The sequence below is a fragment of the Oncorhynchus kisutch genome, unplaced genomic scaffold (assembly GCF_002021735.2).
Source record: "Oncorhynchus kisutch isolate 150728-3 unplaced genomic scaffold, Okis_V2 Okis06b-Okis10b_hom, whole genome shotgun sequence".
In the NCBI taxonomy this organism is placed as follows: domain Eukaryota; kingdom Metazoa; phylum Chordata; class Actinopteri; order Salmoniformes; family Salmonidae; genus Oncorhynchus; species Oncorhynchus kisutch.
In genome coordinates this window covers 10,304,345-10,324,381 of record NW_022261983.1, presented here as the reverse complement: position 1 = coordinate 10,324,381, position 20,037 = coordinate 10,304,345, and the positions used below count along the sequence as shown (strand labels likewise).

Genomic DNA, 20,037 nt, shown 5'->3' with positions numbered 1-20,037 from the left:
CGAGGACTCCGCCGATACGCGGAGCTGGAATATACCGAACCGGGCTGTGCACCCGCACCGGAGACACCGTGCGCTCCACAGCATAACACGGTGCCTGCCCCGTCTCTCCAGCCCCCCGGTAAGCACAGGGAGCTTGCGCAGGTCTCCTACCTGGCATAGCCATACTCCCTGTGAGCCCCCCCCCCCCCCCCCCCCAAGACATTTTTGGGGCTGACTCTCGGGCTTCCTAGCCAACCGTGTTCCCTCGTATCGCCGGCTCCTCTCTCCGGCTGCCTCTGCTCTCCTAAGTGCCTCCACCTGTTCCCATGGAAGGCGATCCCTTCCCGCCAGGATCTCCTCCCATGTGTAGCAACCCTTGCCATCCAATATATCGTCCCAAGTCCAATCCTCATTGCGCCGCTGTTGCTGCCTTTGTTGCCTCTCCTCTTTCGGCTGCTTCTGCCTGTTGACACGCCGCTTGGTCCGTTGGTGGTGGGTGATTCTGTTTCGGTTTCGTTTATTGTTTTTTGTTGTGTTCGTGTAAGTTCGTGTTTCTTTGTTTCATTAAATATGATTCTCAATCAACACGCTGCGTTTTGGTTCGATCCTTGTTCTACCTCTTCGTCAGAGGAGGATATAGAAGAAAACCGTAACATGAACAAAAATATGAAAGCAACAATTTCAAACATTTTTACAGTTCATATAAGGAAATCAGTCAATTGAAATCAATTAATTAGGCCCTAATCTATGGATTTCACATGACTGAGCAGGGGTGCAGCCATGGGCAGGCGGGCATAGGCTCACCCACTGGGCAGCCAGGCTCACCCACTGGGCAGCCAGGCCCATCCACTGGGCAGCCAGGCCCATTCACTGGGCAGCCAGGCTCACCCACTGGGCAGCCAGGCTCACCCACTGGGCAGCCAGGCTCACCCACTTGGCAGCCAGGCTCACCCACTTGGCAGCCAGGCTCACCCACTTGGCAGCCAGGCTCACCCACTTGGCAGCCAGGCCCATCCACTGGGAAACCAATCAGAATCATTTTTTTCCCCACAAAGGGGCTTTATTAAAGTGTAATTTTATTGTCCCCGGCACAAGGTACACCTTTGTAATGATCATGCTGTTTGATCAGCTTCTTGATATTCCACACCTGTCAGGTGGATGGATTATCTTGGCAAAGGAAAAATGCTCACTAACATACTTGAAAACAAATTTGTGCACAACATTTGAGAGAAATAAGCTTTTTGTGTATATGGAAAATGTATAGGATTTTTTTTATTTCAGCTCATGAACAACACTTTACACATCAACACCATTATCCCAGAAACCCTAGACCCACTCCAATTTGCATACCGCCCAAACAGATCCACAGATGATGCCATCTCTATTGCACTCTACACTGCCCTTTCCCACCTGGACAAAAGGAACCCTTATGTGAGAATGCTATTCATTGACTACAGCTCAGCGTTCAACACCATAGTACCCTCAAAGCTCATCACTAAGCTAAGGATCCTGGGACGAAACACCTCCCTCTGCAACTGGTTCCTGGACTTCCTGATGGGCCACCCCCAGGTGGTAAGGGTAGGTAGCAACACATTTGCCACGCTGATCCTAAACACTGGAGCTCCCCAGTGGTGCATGCTCAGTCCCCTCCTGTACTCCCTGTTCACCCACGTCTGCCTGGCCAGGCACGACTCCAAAACAGTCATTAAGTTTGCAGACAACACAACAGTGTTGGCCTGATCACTGACAACGACGAGACAGCCTATAGGGAGGTCAGAGACCTGGCCAGGTGGTGTCAGAATAACAACCTATCCCTCAACGTAACCAAGACTAAGGAGATGATTGTGGACTACAGGAAAAGGAGGACCGAGTACGCCCTCATTCTCATCGACGAGGATGTAGTGGAGCAGGTTGAGAGCTTCAACCTGTCCACATCACCAACAAACTAGAATGGTCCAAACACACGAAGACAGTTGTGAAGAGGGCACGACAAAGCCTATTCCCCCTCAGGAAACTAAAAAGATTTGGCATCGGTCCTGAGATCCTCAAAAAGGTTCTACAGCTGCAACATTGAGAGCATCCTGACTGTTTGCATCACTGCCTGGTATGGCAATTACTCGGCCTCCGACCGCAAGGCACTACAGAGGGTAATGCGTAAGGCCCAGTAAATCACTGGGGCTAAGCTGCCTGCCATCCAGGACCTCTATACCAGGTGGTGTCAGAGGAAGGCCCTAAAAAGACCCCAGCCACCCAAGTCATAGACTGTTCTCTCTACCAATGCATGGCAAGTGGTACCGGAGTGTCAAGTCTAGGACAAAAAGGCTTCTCAACAGTTTTTACCCCCAAGCCATAAGACTCCTGAACAGGTAATCAAATGGCTACCCGGACTATTTGCATTGTGTGCCCCCACAACCCCTCTTTTACGCTGCTGCTACTCTCTGTTTATCATGATACAAATTTGCATTGGGGTACCACTCTGGTGACAAAGCCCTTTGTTCCTTTCAAGTGGCAAAATTGTACCATTAAAAACGTACACATTTGCTGTCTTAAGGTACCACCTCAATGACAAAGACATTTGTTCCTTTAAGTTGCAAAAAGCAAGATGTTAGATGTTCTAAACCTCTCTGCATTTACAATATGTAATGTAAAATAATGTTGATTCAACAACAATGAATATTAGCAAGACCTCTTTGTTGTCACATACTTTTACATAATCCTTTACAAAGACGTTAGAACTGCCGTTGGACAATAATAGTGATCAACCTGAACATAACCACAGACCACCTAAACTGGTACAAACCTTCCATTAACGGGTGGCACAAATACAACACTGTGGAAACCACGGCCATACAATATGCTAATGAGCCCCCTCAGCTACATTGCCCACACAAACATGGAAAAAAACACAGTGATGATTGTACCTTATATTAAAAATATTGTGTATAGAAATGTACCATTATACTAGATTATCTGGACATGTACTCTAAAAGGTACTGAACAGTACAGTATGTTTACCTCTGAAGATACTTTGTGTACTTTTGACCTTTTTGTACCCAAGGGAACAATACTGAACCCTAACCGTACCCATATTTTTGAGAGCGTACTAGTATAATAAGTGCATAAAATATTTGCCTTTATTTCTTTCCACTGGCGATTGGACCCTGAGCTGGAGGGGATGGGGGTGTGAACATCTCTTATGATGCTGTTATGGCAGGGTTCTTCAACCCTGTTCCTGGAGATGTTTTCACTCAGCTAATTATTTGATTGATAAGCTGAATCTGGTTAGTTTCAACTGGGGTTGGAGCGAGTACCCTCTTGTAGGTTTCTCTCCAGCAACAGGCTTGGAGTTAAAAACCTACAGGAGGTCAGCTCTCTGGGAACAAGGTTGCAGTTAAAACCTACAGGAGGTCAGCTCTCTGGGAACAGCGTTGCAGTTAAAACCTACAGGAGGTTACAGGGTTGGAGAGTCTTGTGTTATGGAATAGTAGCGTATAACCCCTAACAAAGGAACCAACCAAACGTAGTTGGTCTTGTAGAGCCATCTGGTGGGGGATGTCGATACAGGATAATGAAGCAAGACTTGGCAATATGCCAGGACCTTCATCAGATTGATTATCACATCATCTATGTTATCAATGATAAGACCTCATGTAGCCCTTTTTATCACTGTAATACAACACATCTCTTCAGATCTCTTGTTTTTTGTGACTGACTGTGTTCAAAACCGGATTTCAAGCGCACCACACAGCTATGTTACCCTGAGCTGAAGCCTTCCAGCGCACCACACAGCTATGTTACCCTGAGCTGAAGCCTTCCAGCGCACCACACAGCTATGTTACCCTGAGCTGAAGCCTACCAGCGCACCACATAACTACCAGTGCACCACACAGCTATGTTACTCTGAGCTGAAGCCTTCCAGCGCACCACACAGCTATGTTACCCTGAGCTGAAGCCTTCCAGAGCACCACACAGCTATGTTACCCTGAGCTGAAGCCTTCCAGCGCACCACACAGCTATGTTACTCTGAGCTGAAGCCTACCAGTGCACCACACAGCTATGTTACCCTGAGCTGAAGCCTTCCAGCGCACCACACAGCTATGTTACCCTGATCTGAAGCCTTCCAGCGCACCACACAGTTATGTTACCCTGAGCTGAAGCCTTCCAGCGCACCACACAGCTATGTTACCCTGAGCTGAAGCCTTCCAGCGCACCACACAGCTATGTTACCCTGAGCTGAAGCCTTCCAGCGCACCACACAGCTATGTTACCCTGAGCTGAAGCCTTCCAGCGCACCACACAGCTATGTTACCCTGAGCTGAAGCCTACCAGCGCACCACATAACCATGTTACTCTGAGCTGAAGCCTGCCAGCATGGACATTCTCTTGGGCAGCTAACAGAAGTCTTCAGGTCTCAGGCAAGGTTACACCCCACGTCAGTGTAGTACAAACCACCTCTGGTACATCTGGCTACATGACCTAGATTGAATATTGAGAGCATTTTGAACACTGCCCAATGTTTTACTGACTCAATTGAATCAACTAGCATTGTCAAACAGATGGACTCAGTTAGTTATCGATCTGCTATAAAGGCTAAGTCAATTAGAAACCATTTGATAGGAAAGCTGTCGAGTCACTGCCATTGATTTGGAGCCTTTTCAACCTTTTTCTGGTCTCTGTGCGTTTAAGTTGTATCAGTAGGTTCGTATTCCGTGGAAAAGTTCCATCTTTATTAACAGACAGGCTGGAATGAGACATACTCCTGCACCCTGTAGTATTGTTTCTTAATGATTCCAAATTGGCCTGGTGGACAAACAACATCAAATCATTGTTGGCTGGCCTAGCTGTGAATTCCTCCACATGAGCTTTTTGTGCTACACTGACTCAGACAGTTGCAGGACATTGTGATGTTAGAGTTGTCCACCGCTAGGATGAACAAGGCCAAGGCCTCCACACTGCTGACATGGACAGATGGAAGTTCTAAGACATCAGAACTCATTGCTCTGAGGTCCACTGAGGTCTACTGAGGTCCACTGAGGTCTACTGATGTCCACTGAGGTCTACTGATGTCCACTGAGGTCCACTGAGGTCTACTGAGGGCCACTGAGGTCTACTGAGGGCCACTGAAGTCTACTGAGGGCCACTGGGGTCTACTGAGGGCCAATGAGGTCGACTGAGGTCCACTGCACTCCAGTGAGGTCTACTGAGGTCTGCTGAGGTCCACCGAGGGCCACCGAGGTCTACCGAGGTCTACTGATGTCCACTGAGGTCCACTGAGGCCCACTGAGGCCCACTGAGGTCTACCGAGGTCTACTGATGTCCACTGAGGCCCACTGAGGTCCATCGAGGTCCACCGAGGTCTACTGAGGTCCACTGAGGTCTACTGAGGTCCACTGCAGTCTACTGAGGTCTACTGAGGTCTACTGAGGGCCACTGAGGTCTACTGAGGTCCACTGCGATCCAATTGGGTCTACTAAGGTCTACTGAGGGCCACTGAGATCTACTGAGGTCTACTGAGGTCCACTGTCCTAATATCTTGTTTCTGACTTTTCTGTGATCACTGTTGCAGTTGTTTGGCATGTGTTACTATTTTATGTGTATTTAAGCATTATTTATTGTTCCATTCTTGCCAATTTTCATATTTCTGTTTTAAAACTATGCTGTTTTCATTTAACCTATGCAATGATATGCAAACTGGGACCTTTAGGGGAGGAGGTTAGTGGGTGGTGGATGGGGTGTTCTTTTAGGGTTTTATGTTGTTATGTCTGAAAATGTTCTAAAACTAAATGTATCACAAAAAAGTTGTATCAGTGACTCCTCAGGACTCACAGACAGGCATGACCTTTAACACAGGTGATTTGCATCACCTAACATTGATAGTAAAACACACATGCCTTATTTTGGGGGTTCTGGTCCAAAAAGCTAATAGTAATGAAGTAGATGATCCAACACATTAGTTCACTCTTCCAGGAAGAACCTTTTCACCAAAGGTTTCCTAAAGGGATCTGTGAGGGTTCTTTGTTGGGCAAAAAGGTTCTACCTGGAATAAAAAGTAGTCCTGGAAACTGGACAGCCGGAGAACCCTTTATGAACCCTTTCAAAGACAAAATGTTTCCATCCTTGAAAGGATGTTGGTCAGGTCCATGTCCTACTTCAGTGTTTTACATCACAACAATAGAAACAGAATGGGAACATTATGACACTGAAAATAGAAACAGAATGGGAACATTATGACACTGAAAATAGAGACAGAATGGGAACATTATGACACTGAAAATAGAAACAGAATGGGAACATTATGACACTGAAAATAGAAACAGAATGGGAACATTATGACACTGAAAATAGAAACAGAATGGGAACATTATGACACTGAAAATAGAAACAGAATGGGAACATTATGACACTGATAATAGAAACAGAATGGGAACATTATGACACTGATAATAGAAACAGAATGGGAACATTATGACACTGATAATAGAAACAGAATGGGAACATTATGACACTGATAATAGAAACAGAATGGGAACATTATGACACTGAAAAGGAAAGAACATGAGCTGTATGTTTCATTGATATCACACAATGTTCTTTTCAGATCAATGGATCCCGTCCATTTTAATGTTGGCCAGTGGACAGACTGTTTGATCTTCTCTCTCTTATTACTCCTTGTAAGAGAAAATAAAAGATTATGATATTTTTAAAGTGCACCAAATGTGTAATTTGCTTGTCCTCTAAAAGAACACCATAATATTTTAGATCACTGAATGTACCGCCTGTATTTTAGATCTGTAACGGTTCTCCTCGTCATCTGAGGAAGAGTAGTCAAGATCGGACCAATGCGCAGCGTGGTATGTGTCCCATGTTAATATTTAATAAATCAACTGAACACTGAATAACAAAACAACAAAGAGAGTGAACGAAACAGTCCTGTAAGGTGCAAACACACAAAACAGAAAACAACTACCCACAAATGAAATGGGAAAACCAGGCTACCTAAGTATGGTTCTCAATCAGAGACAACGATTGACAGCTACCTCTGATTGAGAACCATACCAGGCCAGACATATAGAAAACCAAAACTAGAACAACACATAGAATGCCCACCCCAACTCACGCCCTGACCAACGTAAACAAGAAACATAACATAGGAACTAAGGTCAGGATGTGACAAGATCAAGATCAATTTAGATCACTTAATGTACCGCCTGTATTTTAGATCACAGAGGAACATGCAGGTCGTGCTTTGGTCTCCAAGGGAGCCAATCAACTGGTTGATACCCTGTGGTCCCAACACACAACGTGAGGTCACTCAGGACACATTTCTGGTGTTGGCACTGCCATTTACCACTCGTTAAACTAAGGTGTTTAACAGGGCTACGATCGGGCCAGGCAAGGCCCCCCGTGGTCTCATTGATCCTACCATTCAGTCCTCCCCAGGGGTGCTTTTAGAGATTTGGCAGGGTGTCAATTGGATTCTGAAATTTGTGACCACTGTCCTGTCAGTACATTCTTCTTAGAACTGGTCTTGGTGAAGAGATGACCTTGATAAGGCTCTGGAAGTCAACCAGAGTTCTAATTCTAAGTTGCAACCAAGATAATGATTTGTTGCATTTCGGCTCACAGTGAACCTACACTGAACAGTTTTACAGTTTAGGATTGATCTACTCACTGCCAGAGGATGAGAAGATGAACAAAAGACAAAGAGCAGAGTAGATATTGGTCATCCTTGGCGCATGTTCCTTAAAAGTGGAAATCAATGTGAACTTAGTTTGTAAGCACTGATACCTTGGGTGCACATGTGGCTGGTGGCACCTTAATTGGGTAGGACAGCTCATCGTAATGGCTGGAACGGAATAATGGAATGGTATCAAACCCATTAAGCACATGCTGTCCTCCCCTCGGTAGCCTCCTGTGCTTGGGTGACAAGTCCAAAAGATGATTCAAGGAAAATAACTTCTCAGAAGCCACATTTTAAGGCACAGAGAATAAATAGTCGCCTTCTCTCCTGTCAAACACATCTGAATCTAAGGATGCTCAGGAACGTCCCAATATGCAGGGGAGTGTTGGACATTGGTTAATAAACCCTGTCTAATCCAATATTATGTATATCAAAGCAGATGTCTTTCACAACAGAGAAGCAAGACATGTTGCTGGTATTTGAATGTTTCGATTCAAAAGTAAAATTGGTCTAAAAGAGCAACAATTAGACACATCTTTGCAATGCTTTAACAAAAGTTTGAACGCTGCTTCTGTCAGACTTTGACACACTGGTCGATAAAGTGCTTAAACATTTCCAGAAGAAAATATGCCAGTTTGGCAGAAAATGTATTGGGTACCCTCAGGCGATTCAGAATTATTAAGGAGAGAGGAGAGACGACACGTTTAGATCAGGTAGTGAAATATTCCTTTTGAATCTCACTGTGCCTGAAAAAGCAGTCTGAATTAAACCTTTTGGATGGGATCGGTCAGTGTCTGTAATTGACTGTACGTAGAGTGATGGCTTTGCATCATGTATCACCATCTCAAATACAGCCTCTCTTTGTTTCTTCATTGTCATTCCATGGCAACTATAGTTGGTTACAGCCTGTCAGGTAAGAGGGTCAGGTACCATTTTAGGTTTTTTAAATCACATTTAAAACCCCACCTTTTTAGCATGTTGGTAATCAGGAATTGTTTTAAACATCCTCAGTGTTGAGTTATTTTATTAATCGTTCATACTACCTGTTCACTTTAACTTTATTCATTTGATTGTTTTAATGTAAAGTGTGTTGCGATTTTGAATGCACTTTAAATAAAGTTTGATTTGATTTAATTTACAACACATTTACATAAGACCAGGGCAAGCTATCACTTCTTCTCAAGGAGATGCGGTGTCTCCTGTCCCCTGTCCTCCAGTAGCCATTCCAATTCCTTCCTTCCTGTCTCAGACCTCATTAGAGAGTACCTCTGCCCAGCTCTCCTCAGAGAACATGTCATGCTATTCATAGCACACAGGCTAGGTATGAATCTCCTAGGACATCTGTAGGCAACTACATAGATGCATTCTTACTAGCAACCCAATTCCGTCTGAAACAAAGTTTTATGCTATCCTTGGTGGACTACGTAGGGTACCATAATGAACAAAACCCATATCCTTTCTACAGATGTATTTATCTGTCTTATGTGGTGGTTATTCAACAGAGATGATTTGACTCGACTGAAGGTAATCTCATTTAACACAGAACTCAAATCTTGCGTAATTTGTTCAGATGCTTCGATAGACGTCTGTCAACGAGAGATTAGACTGAAGACTAATTAGTGCAGGTTAGGTTTTTTTGTCATGAATCTTGCTCTGGAGGCAGCTTTGCAGAGCGGTCACTAGCTGGCACAGCCACAAAGTCATCACATCTGATTTTTAACATAACCTTAACCCTGACCACACTGCTGACCATAATGCCTGACCTTAAATTAAGACCAAAAAGCAAATTTTTGTTTTCAATAATGTTTACAATATAGCCAATTCTGTCTTTGCAGCTGGTCCTTCTAGCCATAATCGCTCAGTTCTGCCTCAAGTATAAGACTCATCCCAATAAACATCAACCTGGCTTAATTAGTCTGAGAGGCTCCTTCATTTGCTTTCATCTCAGTCAGCGGTCCAACACACTTTGAGAACATCTCTTCATCTTTCCCTGAAGAAGAGATCATCAAAACCTTTCGGGTATTGGCTCCCCATTACCCCAGAGACAGGAAATCGATATCGAAACTTCATGGCAGAGAAAGGGTCAATTGAACACCTTGTTCATTGGTCAATTACTTTAACATTCCTTTGACCTTTTTAGGGTCATCACCACATTCTCATGTGCCAATGTCACGGGTGGCTTCTCTCTGCCGGGACCACAATGCACCAGGCAGTAACCTTCATGCTCGTCAATAAGGCTGAGTAAGAGTTTTTAGGATGTAGCTTGATACCACTCACCAGAGTGGATAGTATGCGCGGTATTGATTTCATGGTTCCCCGTAAGAGCAATTAGCATGTTCCCTGCCTGCAGCAGCAACCTGTGAACTCTTTGACCAGCTGTTTCTTTTGTCGCTGAGGATCACGCACATTCGTTTTACACTCTGCAACAGAACACAGTAGAACAGAACACAGTAAAACAGAACACAGAACACAGTGGAACAGAACACAGTGGAACAGAACACAGAACACAGTGGAACAGAACACAGTGGAACAGAACACAGTGGAACAGAACACAGAACACAGTGGAACAGAACACAGAACACAGTGGAACAGAACACAGTGGAACAGAACACAGAACACAGTGGAACAGAACACAGTGGAACAGAACACAGAACACAGGGGAACAGAACACAGTGGAACAGAACACAGAACACAGTGGAACAGAACACAGTGGAACAGAACACAGTGGAACAGAACACAGAGGAACAGAACACAGAACACAGTGGAACAGAACACAGAACACAGTGGAACAGAACACAGAACACAGTGGAACAGAACACAGAACACAGTGGAACAGAACACAGTGGAACAGAACACAGAACACAGTGACACAGAACACACAGTCACTCTGCATGCACTGACTCAGGTACCACTTGTTAGTGTGGTTTGTCTCTTAACCACATTTCAATCCTTTTCAACACAATAAGTAAACATTAAAGGGATAGTTCACCCAAATGACTAAGTGACATATTGGTCTCCTTCCCCTGTAAGCAGAGTCTATGAACAAGGTATGATGACAGCATCCATTTACATTTTTTAGAACGTTTTATTATTTGGTGTTTTTCTCAATGTCAATCAATAAGATATAGCAATCACATGATTACCACAGCAACAAAACATGAGCCAGAACGGGGGGTTGATACAGCAGTTCAGGAAACAACAACTGAGAGATAATATTACATGAGGGGTACCTAACCAAGGTCTGTGATGGTGGAAGTGTAATATTACATGAGGGGTACCTAACCAAGGTCTGTGATGGTGGAAGTGTAATATTACATGAGGGGTACCTAACCAAGGTCTGTGATGGTGGAAGTGTAATATTACATGAGGGGTACCTAACCAAGGTCTGTGATGGTGGAAGTGTAATATTACATGAGGGGTACCTAACCAAGGTCTGTGATGGTGGAAGTGTAATATTACATGAGGGGTACCTAACCAAGGTCTGTGATGGTGGAAGTGTAATATTACATGCGGGGTACCTAACCAAGGTCTGTGATGGTGGAAGTGTAATATTACATGAGGGGTACCTAACCAAGGTCTGTGATGGTGGAAGTGTAATATTACATGAGGGGTACCTAACCAAGGTCTGTGATGGTGGAAGTGTAATATTACATGAGGGGTACCTAACCAAGGTCTGTGATGGTGGAAGTGTAATATTACATGAGGGGTACCTAACCAAGGTCTGTGATGGTGGAAGTGTAATATTACATGAGGGGTACCTAACCAAGGTCTGTGATGGTGGAAGTGTAATATTACATGAGGGGTACCTAACCAAGGTCTGTGATGGTGGAAGTGTAATATTACATGAGGGGTACCTAACCAAGGTCTGTGATGGTGGAAGTGTAATATTACATGAGGGGTACCTAACCAAGGTCTGTGATGGTGGAAGTGTAATATTACATGAGGGGTACCTAACCAAGGTCTGTGATGGTGGAAGTGGCGACCAGCCCACTAGAATCTTTGCAGCGGTGCCATGCTTTGGTTTTATTTACTTGGCCACTGTTTCCAAATGCTAACTTTGTTTTTCATTCGTGGCACAAATCCAATGCAAGTCAATAGTACTCAAATGTGTCACACTTCATGTCCAAACGATCTATTGAGCTACACAATCAATGTTAGATATTTTAGGATGATTTGGACTTGAAGCATTGTCCATACTGAATTCATATCAAGCCATTAGAAGTCAAGACACAAGAAGATAGGCGTGTACATCAGTGGAGGCTGCTGAGGGGAGGACGGCTCATAATAATGGTTGGAATGGAGCGAATGGAATGGAATCAATCCCATGGAAACCATGTGTTCAATGTGTTTGACACCATTCCACTGATTCCGCTCCTGCCATTACCACGAGCCTGTCCTCCCCAATTAAGGTGCTACCCACCTCCTGTGGTGTACATCCATGTGAATGTATTTTATTTTCGAAGAGTACAAACAGATGAGTGAAGTAGATGAAGTCCCAGATGTCCCTAGCAGGATATGTTCACTAACCCAATCAGAGAGCAGTGCACTGAAATTGTCACATTAAAATTTGGAGAGTGACCATCGCTCTAATGCAAGGCTCTCCAACCCTGTTCCTGGAGAGCTACCCTGCTGTAGGTTTGAACTCCAACCCTGTTCCTGAATAGCTACCCTGCTGTAGGTTTTAACTCCAACCCTGTTCCTGAAGAGCTACCCTGCTATAGGGTTTTAATTCCAACCCTGTTCCTGGAGAGCTACCGTCCTATAGGGTTTAACTCCAACCCTGTTCCTGGAGCGATATCATCCTGTAGGGTTTAACTACAACCCTGTTCCTGGAGAGATACCGTCCTGTATGGTTTAACTCCAACCCTGTTCCTGGAGAGATACCGTCCTGTATGGTTTAACTCCAAACCTGTTCCTGGAGAGATACCGTCCTGTATGGTTTAACTCCAACCCTCTTCCCGGAGAGATACCGTCCTGTATGGTTTAACTCCAACCCTCTTCCTGGAGAGATACCGTCCTGTATGGTTTAACTCCAACCCTGTTCCCGGAGAGATACCGTCCTGTATGGTTTAACTCCAACCCTGTTCCTGGAGAGATACCGTCCTGTATGGTTTAACTCCAAGCCTGTTCCTGGAGAGATACCGTCCTGTATGGTTTAACTCCAACCCTGTTCCTGGAGAGATACCGTCCTAGAAGTTTTGACTACATGATGCTAGCTCTCCAGGAACAGGGTTGGAGTTCAAACCTACAGCAGGGTAGCTCTTCAGGAACAGGCTTGGAGTTAAAACCTACAGCAGGGTAGCTCTTCAGGAACAGGCTTGGAGTTCAAACCTACAGCAGGGTAGCTCTTCAGGAACAGGGTTGGAGTTAAAACCTACAGCAGGGTAGCTATTCAGGAACAGGGTTGGAGTTAAACCCTATAGGACGGTAGCTCTCCAGGAACAGGGTTGGAGTTAAAACCCTATAGCAGGGTAGCTCTTCAGGAACAGGGTTGGAGTTCAAACCTACAGCAGGGTAGCTCTTCAGGAACAGGGTTGGAGTTAAACCCTACAGGATGATATCGCTCCAGGAACAGGCTTGGAGTTAAAACCTATAGGACAGTAGCTCTCCAGGAAGATATCACCTCACTAATTAACTCTGTGGTTAATTACTTAATCGTGCCATTGTTACACATTTCATATATTGGTCTCATTACTTCTAATTAACATAAATAAAACCCTCACATACAATACCCTAATTATATTATAACAGTGTACTTTATCATAAAATAGTTGATTCATATTGACTCCATAATATAGTGTTTAATAACCCTTTCTCATCCACCTACACTCAGAAAATGAAGAGAGAGTCCCTATTGGGCCACAGATCGATGCCATGTTAACATGGAAAAGGGAGAAATTCAAAATCAAAGCCGTTGTCATGGCAACGACCCCTGCCAGATTCCACCAATCAATGGAGTCCGCAAGGCGATGTGAGAGGCGCCAGGCGGGGAAAAAAGGCCAGGCGTCCTACATAAAGAGTCCGGGACGGGGAGTCAGGGCGCCACAACGGGGAAACCCACCTCTTGCACACACTCACACAAAGACATTAAGCACTAAGGGGAAGACGGAAAGAGTGAAACGAAGAAAAAGAAGGAACAGAGAAGAGAGAGAGAGAGAGAGGGGGGATATATATGACTAGATATGGCACACACCTATGAAGGAGGAATCCCTGCCCGGGTCTATCTGGGAACCCTGCTCGTGGCTCTTTGCTTCCACCCCATCTCCGTTGGAGGAGGTAAGGTGACTGTGTGACAGACTGCTCTGCATAGTGATCAACTGTTTAGCTTGTCTATTTTAGTCACTCTTTCCTCTCTCACTACAGTACATCAACAACATCAGTTTTATTTCCTATTCTATTTACATTTCTTATCCTACAGAAGGGTAGGAAAGAGATACAACTCTGTTTTAGAGGAATATCATGTCCAAACCATCTATTGAGCTACACAATCAATGTTAGATATTTTAGGATGATTTGGACTTGAAGCACATTGTCCCCAACACTCAGTGTTTTGGGGAAACGCTGGTGGGACACGTTGCATGTGGGTTGCTCTCTTTAAGCCCAGAGGCACTAGGTTGAGTATTGGAATAGCAGCACTGTCCCCCCAGTTCACTTTCCCACATCCTATCTCTGTTTGTCTGTGATGTTTTGCAGGGAGAGCCTGAGATGTTTGTTTTTGTGTGGCCTTTGTGAGTCAGAATCGATGAGGATGCTATTTTAGAGACTGAAGAAAATGCTCTTTCCTATATTGAAGGACTTGACCAGGGAAGCATCAAATGAATGACACTTTATTTCAGGCTATAACACCTTCATCTTGCATGGCAGTTTTTCCCTCATGTGTTTTGTGTGCTCGTCTTGTGTACTCATACACATGCATTTCTATGTTTAATTTAGGGGATTCAACCCACCAGCTTCTAAAAATCACTGTGCTTGACTAGAGGAGAAAATACGTAATCTTTTATTAATAACATCCTCCTCAGCTGTATCAATTCCCCTGAAGTTCTCACTTCAATCCATTGCAATGAATATTCACCACGGCATTTTAAAGGAAACAAATGGAATGCTTGATTGCAGCACATTTAAACTAGGAAGTAATTATCCGGAACAAATCAATCACAATTCACGTCACAATTAAATGGCATGTTTACCTATCACAATTAATATGCTTGCAAAAGACAAATTGAACTTCAGAAGTCCAATTTTGTTTGAGCTGGGTGAATGACACAAATTACACAAATGCAATATGCAAATGTCAAAGTTATTTGTCAATGGCCCACAAGCATCAGCTGCCGTCATGGAGATGTAGGATATAGGCTAGTTGTGTCTAATGAACTGAACAAAGGTTGCTTTGAAGTGGAGGTGCATGATTAGCCGACAGTGGTGACATGAAGACTCGGGGGTGAGGCAGCTAAGGGACTGGGGGGGCAGGAGTCTTTCTCCCCCTGTGTCTCATTAAACCTACAGTAACAGGAGGAAGCAGCTGGTGTCAATGGAGGCAGAGGAAGGAGGGCGTTAAAGAGAGTGAGCGTGCAGCTTGACGTGCTGAGACCTTCTTTCATGTGACACTACAGTGTGCATGTGCCACTTGTGCTCATCCTCAAGAATACCCTGTAGTGAAGAAGGAGACATCTTGTGCTCAACCTCACAGGGACCCTGTAGCGTTAGTAATACATCTAATTAATACTACTTTTACCAGCAGTGTAGGTGTGTGCAGTAGTTAACCATTTAACAGTCTTATAGCCAGAAGATTTAAACTGTTTAGGAGTCTGTTGGTCTGAGCCTTGATGCACCGGTACCACCTGGCGGATGGGAACATGGAGAACAGTCCATTTGGCAATTTTTCAGGCCTTTCTCAGACACCGCCTGGTATTTACATCCTGAATGGCTGGGTGCTCACCCCCAGTGATGCACTGGGCCGTCCGTACCACCCTCTGTAGGGCCTTCCGGTTGACGGGGTTGCAGTTGCCATACCAGACGGTGATACAACCAGTCAGGATGCTCTCGATGATGCAGCTGTAAAAGTTCCTAAGGATCTGAGGCGCCATGCCAAATCGTATCAGCCTCCTGAGGGAGAAGAGGCACGTCTGTGCTGGTGTGAGAGGATCATGTTAAGTCCTCAGTGATGTAGACACCGATCAATTTAATTCAGTCTATTCATGGAATAATCTGCAAATATGGATTTAAAAACTTTTAAAAGTAGTTTAGTCAGGGAATAAAAAAATGTTTTCGACATGTCTGGTGCTTATACAGCATAGCCTAGGCATAATTGTACTTAAAAACAAGTAGCCTATTGGTTTCATAGCCTACACTATTACCATCCATGATTATCTGTCTATTAACAATGTGTTTCACACTCCAAGATGCTGACCCTAAACTCAAACCACGGGTAGGATTTCCCCATTAGCGACTAGGTCAGTCACTTTTCAACTGCAGACGAACTCAGCAACTCTTCAAGTTTATAGCTGTTTATCTCATCACTGCACTGTTAATTAAGCTTTGAAGGAGAGAATGTAGAGTGTTAAGGCTGGTAGACAGCTTGTCATAATTAATGATTTGTTAGCGGTTGTAATTCAACCGGTGTTGTTTGGCAGAAGGCTCAACAGTCAACTCAACATTCAGTGTCGAAGTGAGTGATGATTGGAGAAGAAGGGCTCTATTTCAATTTGTCTTTCCGCAATTCCTCACATCCTTCACAACAGTAATGGAGGAGAAGGTCCAAGGGGAGGATACCATATAGAATAGAGAGAATGGTGAATAGAATGAGGTTGTGAGGAATCGAGGACAGATGAATTGAGAAAGAGGTGTTTTCACTTGCAGTTGACCCGGTGTTGAATGGGATCCCTACATCTTCTCTTCCTGCAGCCGCACTGAAGCAGGAGGTGGCGCTGGAGAATGGCGCCACAACGCTGAATCACTCCATGGCAATGGTGCAGCGCATGGAAGGTCTTCTGGCCCAAGGCAACGGCAGTGATGTGGCCCTCCGCGTGCAGACGGTCAACACGGATGAGGTGAAGGTGATCCAGGCGCACACGCTGGTGCTCTCGCTGCAGAGCGAGGTGTTTGAGGAGCTGCTGCTCAGCCACAACACCAGCACCTTGGTCCTGAGAGAGCCTGCCGACTGTGCTGCTGTCTTTGACAAGTTCATCAGGTGAGAGGACTGGGGGGGGGGGGGGGGGGGGGGGGGGTAGAATGAGTGTACACCTCAAGAGGATAGGGGAGGAACAGAAATGGGCTATTTGTGTTTCATGTTTTTTATTTTAAAAAGTGACCTCCTTTCAAGTTCAGTAATGACTGCCAATGTTTCAGCAGACCGATCTAGCCTTGTTTTATCTCTGCAGGTACCTCTACTGCGGTGACATCTCAGTGCGCCTGGACCAGGCAATCCCTCTGCACAAGCTGGCTAGCAAGTACCGTGTGTGGAGCCTCCAGCAGGGCCTGAGCCAGTACATGACAGGGCACCTGTCCAGCGACTCCCCGACCGGCCACGTGGTTGGCTGGTACCAGTACGCCATGCAGATCGGCGACGCCAACCTGAGGGACAGCTGCCTCCAGTACCTCTCCTGGAACCTGTCGTCGGTGTTGCAGAGCGGCGAGTGGGGCTCCATCAGCGACGACCTGCTGCTGTCCCTGATGCAGCGCTCCGACCTCATCCTGCAGAGCGAGCTGGAGCTCTACGAGGCCCTGGAAGCCTGGATCGGCCAGAACCAGCCGGCCGGCATAACGGTGGAGAATGCCCTGAGGCAGGTGCGCTACGGCATGATCCCCCCGCAGCACCTGTTCCGTCTGCAGAAGCAGTCACCAGTCATGCTGAAATACTACGAGTCCATCCGTGACCTGCTCTTCCTGGCCTTCCAGTTCCACTCGGCCTCGCCTGTCCAGCTGGCCAAATACTTTGACGTCAACTGCAGCATATTCACGCCACGCAACTACCTGTCACCGTCCTGGGGCTCTCCGTGGGTCATCAATAACCCCACGCGCGATGACCGCAGCTTCAGCTTCCAGACCCAGCTGGGCCCCAGCGGCAGCGACGCCAGCAAGCGGGTGACCTGGAACGCCCTGTTCTCCCCGCGCTGGCTCCCGCTCAGCGTGCGCTCCGCATATACAAACGAGATGCAGGCCACACGCACTGACGGCGGTCGTCCTCGCATCATCGTCACCCCAGCCACTTCCAGCCCCGACTTTGCAGGTGTGAGCTTCCAGAAGACGGTGATCGTGACGGCGAGGCAGGGGGGTAAAATGGTGGTTCGTCACGTCTACAACTTCCACCAGAGCACTGAGGAGGCCGGGGATTTCCTGGTGGAAGCCGACCTTCACCGCCGGGCGTCTGAATACCTCATCGACAGCTCCCTCTACCTGCACGTCGTGGTAAAGCCCCTTTACCACAGCCTCATCGTTGCCAGGAAATAGGCCAAGAGGTTGTTGTTGCCTTAGTAACCAACGGTTCCCATTAGATGGTCAAGTTGCAGAGTAAAAATTGGCTATATCATAAAAAAATTATGAAAACAAAACATTTGCTTTTTAGTCTTAATTTAAGGTACACGGCATAAGGTTTGCAGTGTGGTTGAGGTTATATTTCAAGAACAGAAATGGTAGAAATAGTCTGGGTGTATGACTTTGGAACTTGCCCAGACAGTGATGACCGTAACCAACCACCCTCCCTGCTGAGTCCCCCCCTAGCCTGCAGACAAAGTCACACATGCACACACTCATATCACAACTCCTGTTTATTGGCCTGGTACTGGGCACCTCTGTTCTACATAAGGTAATGGTACTTTTTACAGTAGTGGTTAAGTTTGTCTCCAAACTGTTTTAGCTCTGAAAAGAGGTGTATGGAGCCAGCTGTAACAGTTTTTAAACCTTTATTTAACTAGGCAAGTCAGTTAAGAACAAATTCTTATTTTCAATGACGGCCTAGGAACAGTGGGTTAACTGCCTGTTCAGGGGCAGAACGACAGACTTGCCAGCTCGGGAGTTTTGAACTTGCAACCTTCCGGTTACTAGTCCAACACTCTAACCTCTAGGCTACCCTGCTGCCCCAACTGTACTGCATCTATTAAAGAAGTCAATGAAAGAGTTTCAGATAATAACAGTTCCTCCACATTGTCCCTCCCCACAAATCTTACACACATGGTAGGGGCAAACACGACTGCACTGTATTTGTTTGAGATATGATTATGTCAATAGTTGGATATTTCCTTGATTGCCCCTGATTAGAGGAAAGGCACATTCTTTATGAAATATTTAACTGTATGATGTTATCTGCATAGCTATAGGATACTACTAGTAAATCAAAGTGTCAGTTATTGGTATTGTTTCCATGAGCTGAACTCTCACTTTGTTGGTGCTAACCAAACCTCACAGGATCAAGTGAAGCTTCTTTCGTCACTTTGCACACTGCCAACACCATAAGTACAGGCCATTTTAAAAGCATGCATTCATACCATTAGTCACAATCACACACATACGTTTACAGGCCTAAATGTTATAGCCATGCTGATACTCAGTGACTGGACAATTCCAATACCAGAGTTTCTCTAGAAGCCATTTTGCTGTTGCCCTACTCTTTTGCAATTGAGGAGCATTTCTATTGAATCTTTAAGCCAACCTGCAGTATTAGTGCTATTAGAAGGATTGTGTTGTTGTGAGTAGTGCTTATATAATGAATTATGCACAGACCTATGGATGACATTGTTGGTCTAAATTATACTTCCGGGTCTTTAGAATGTTACTGGTTCATGTAGCTACCATATCTCTCTATGTCCTCTTCCTATATCCTGAATAAAATGTTATTTTACCCAGTCTGTAATTGGTCTGTTTACTTGATTCACCCTAATATGCAGAACACAATGTGATACAGAGGACAATTGTGACTTAAGCCTAATTTATATCGTACATATGCAACAAAGTAATGCAAACACCAAATGGCAACCGTGCAAACTGGCATCACATTTATAATCGTGGGGCTGCAGACGTGTTTGTGTTTTTGCTACTCAACAAAACAGCATTGACATTTTTCATAGCTGTTTGTAGGTATGGTATAAATTAAGCTTTAATTAAAAACAAATAAGGTAGGCCTATCAAAATGAATTTCACATGCCTTGTATTGATTTATTTCACCTTTATTTAACCAGGTAGGCCTATCAAAATGAATTTCACATGCCTTGTATTGATTTATTTCACCTTTATTTAACCAGGTAGGCCTATCAAAATGAATTTCACATGCCTTGTATTGATTTATTTCACCTTTATTTAACCAGGTAGGCCTATCAAAATGAATTTCACATGCCTTGTATTGATTTATTTCACCTTTATTTAACCAGGTAGGCCTATCAAAATGA

The 20,037-nt window shown here is 45.0% G+C and overlaps 2 protein-coding genes across 4 annotated transcripts in view; one reads left to right on the top strand and one right to left on the bottom strand.

Moving 5' to 3' along the window:
- Positions 1 to 7,736, bottom strand: part of LOC109876354 (deleted in malignant brain tumors 1 protein) — a 28,975-nt gene extending 21,239 nt beyond the window's left edge. Inside the window, exon 1 of one of the 2 annotated variants that reach the window (XM_031814412.1) lies at positions 7,652 to 7,736. The gene's annotated coding sequence lies outside the window, so the exon portion shown is untranslated. The remainder of the gene's footprint in view (positions 1 to 7,651) is intronic. The other variant, XM_020468778.2, reaches the window with a different exon arrangement.
- Positions 7,737 to 13,635: 5,899 nt separating this feature from the next.
- On the top strand, positions 13,636 to 19,500 carry LOC109876358 (BTB/POZ domain-containing protein 17). Of its 2 annotated transcripts, none has more exons than XM_020468783.2 (3): positions 13,636 to 13,936; positions 16,562 to 16,847; positions 17,038 to 19,500. In XM_020468783.2, the coding sequence occupies exons 1-3, from the start codon at positions 13,843 to 13,845 to the stop codon at positions 18,104 to 18,106; spliced, it is 1,449 nt and encodes a 482-aa protein (XP_020324372.1). In that variant the 5' UTR covers positions 13,636 to 13,842; the 3' UTR covers positions 18,107 to 19,500. The 2 variants fall into 2 exon arrangements, with proteins under 2 accessions (XP_020324372.1, XP_031670347.1); XM_031814487.1 differs by having other exon boundaries at positions 13,686 to 13,936; positions 16,517 to 16,847.
- Positions 19,501 to 20,037: the final 537 nt, after the last annotated feature.

Coding starts and splice junctions, on each gene's coding strand:
- LOC109876358 (XM_031814487.1), top strand. CDS start 13,843: ATGGCACACACCTATGAAGGAGGAATCCCTGCCCGGGTCTATCTGGGA. Junction 13,937..16,516: donor CCCCATCTCCGTTGGAGGAG/GTAAGGTGACTG, acceptor TTTCACTTGCAG/TTGACCCGGTGTTGAATGGG. Junction 16,848..17,037: donor GTCTTTGACAAGTTCATCAG/GTGAGAGGACTG, acceptor TTATCTCTGCAG/GTACCTCTACTGCGGTGACA.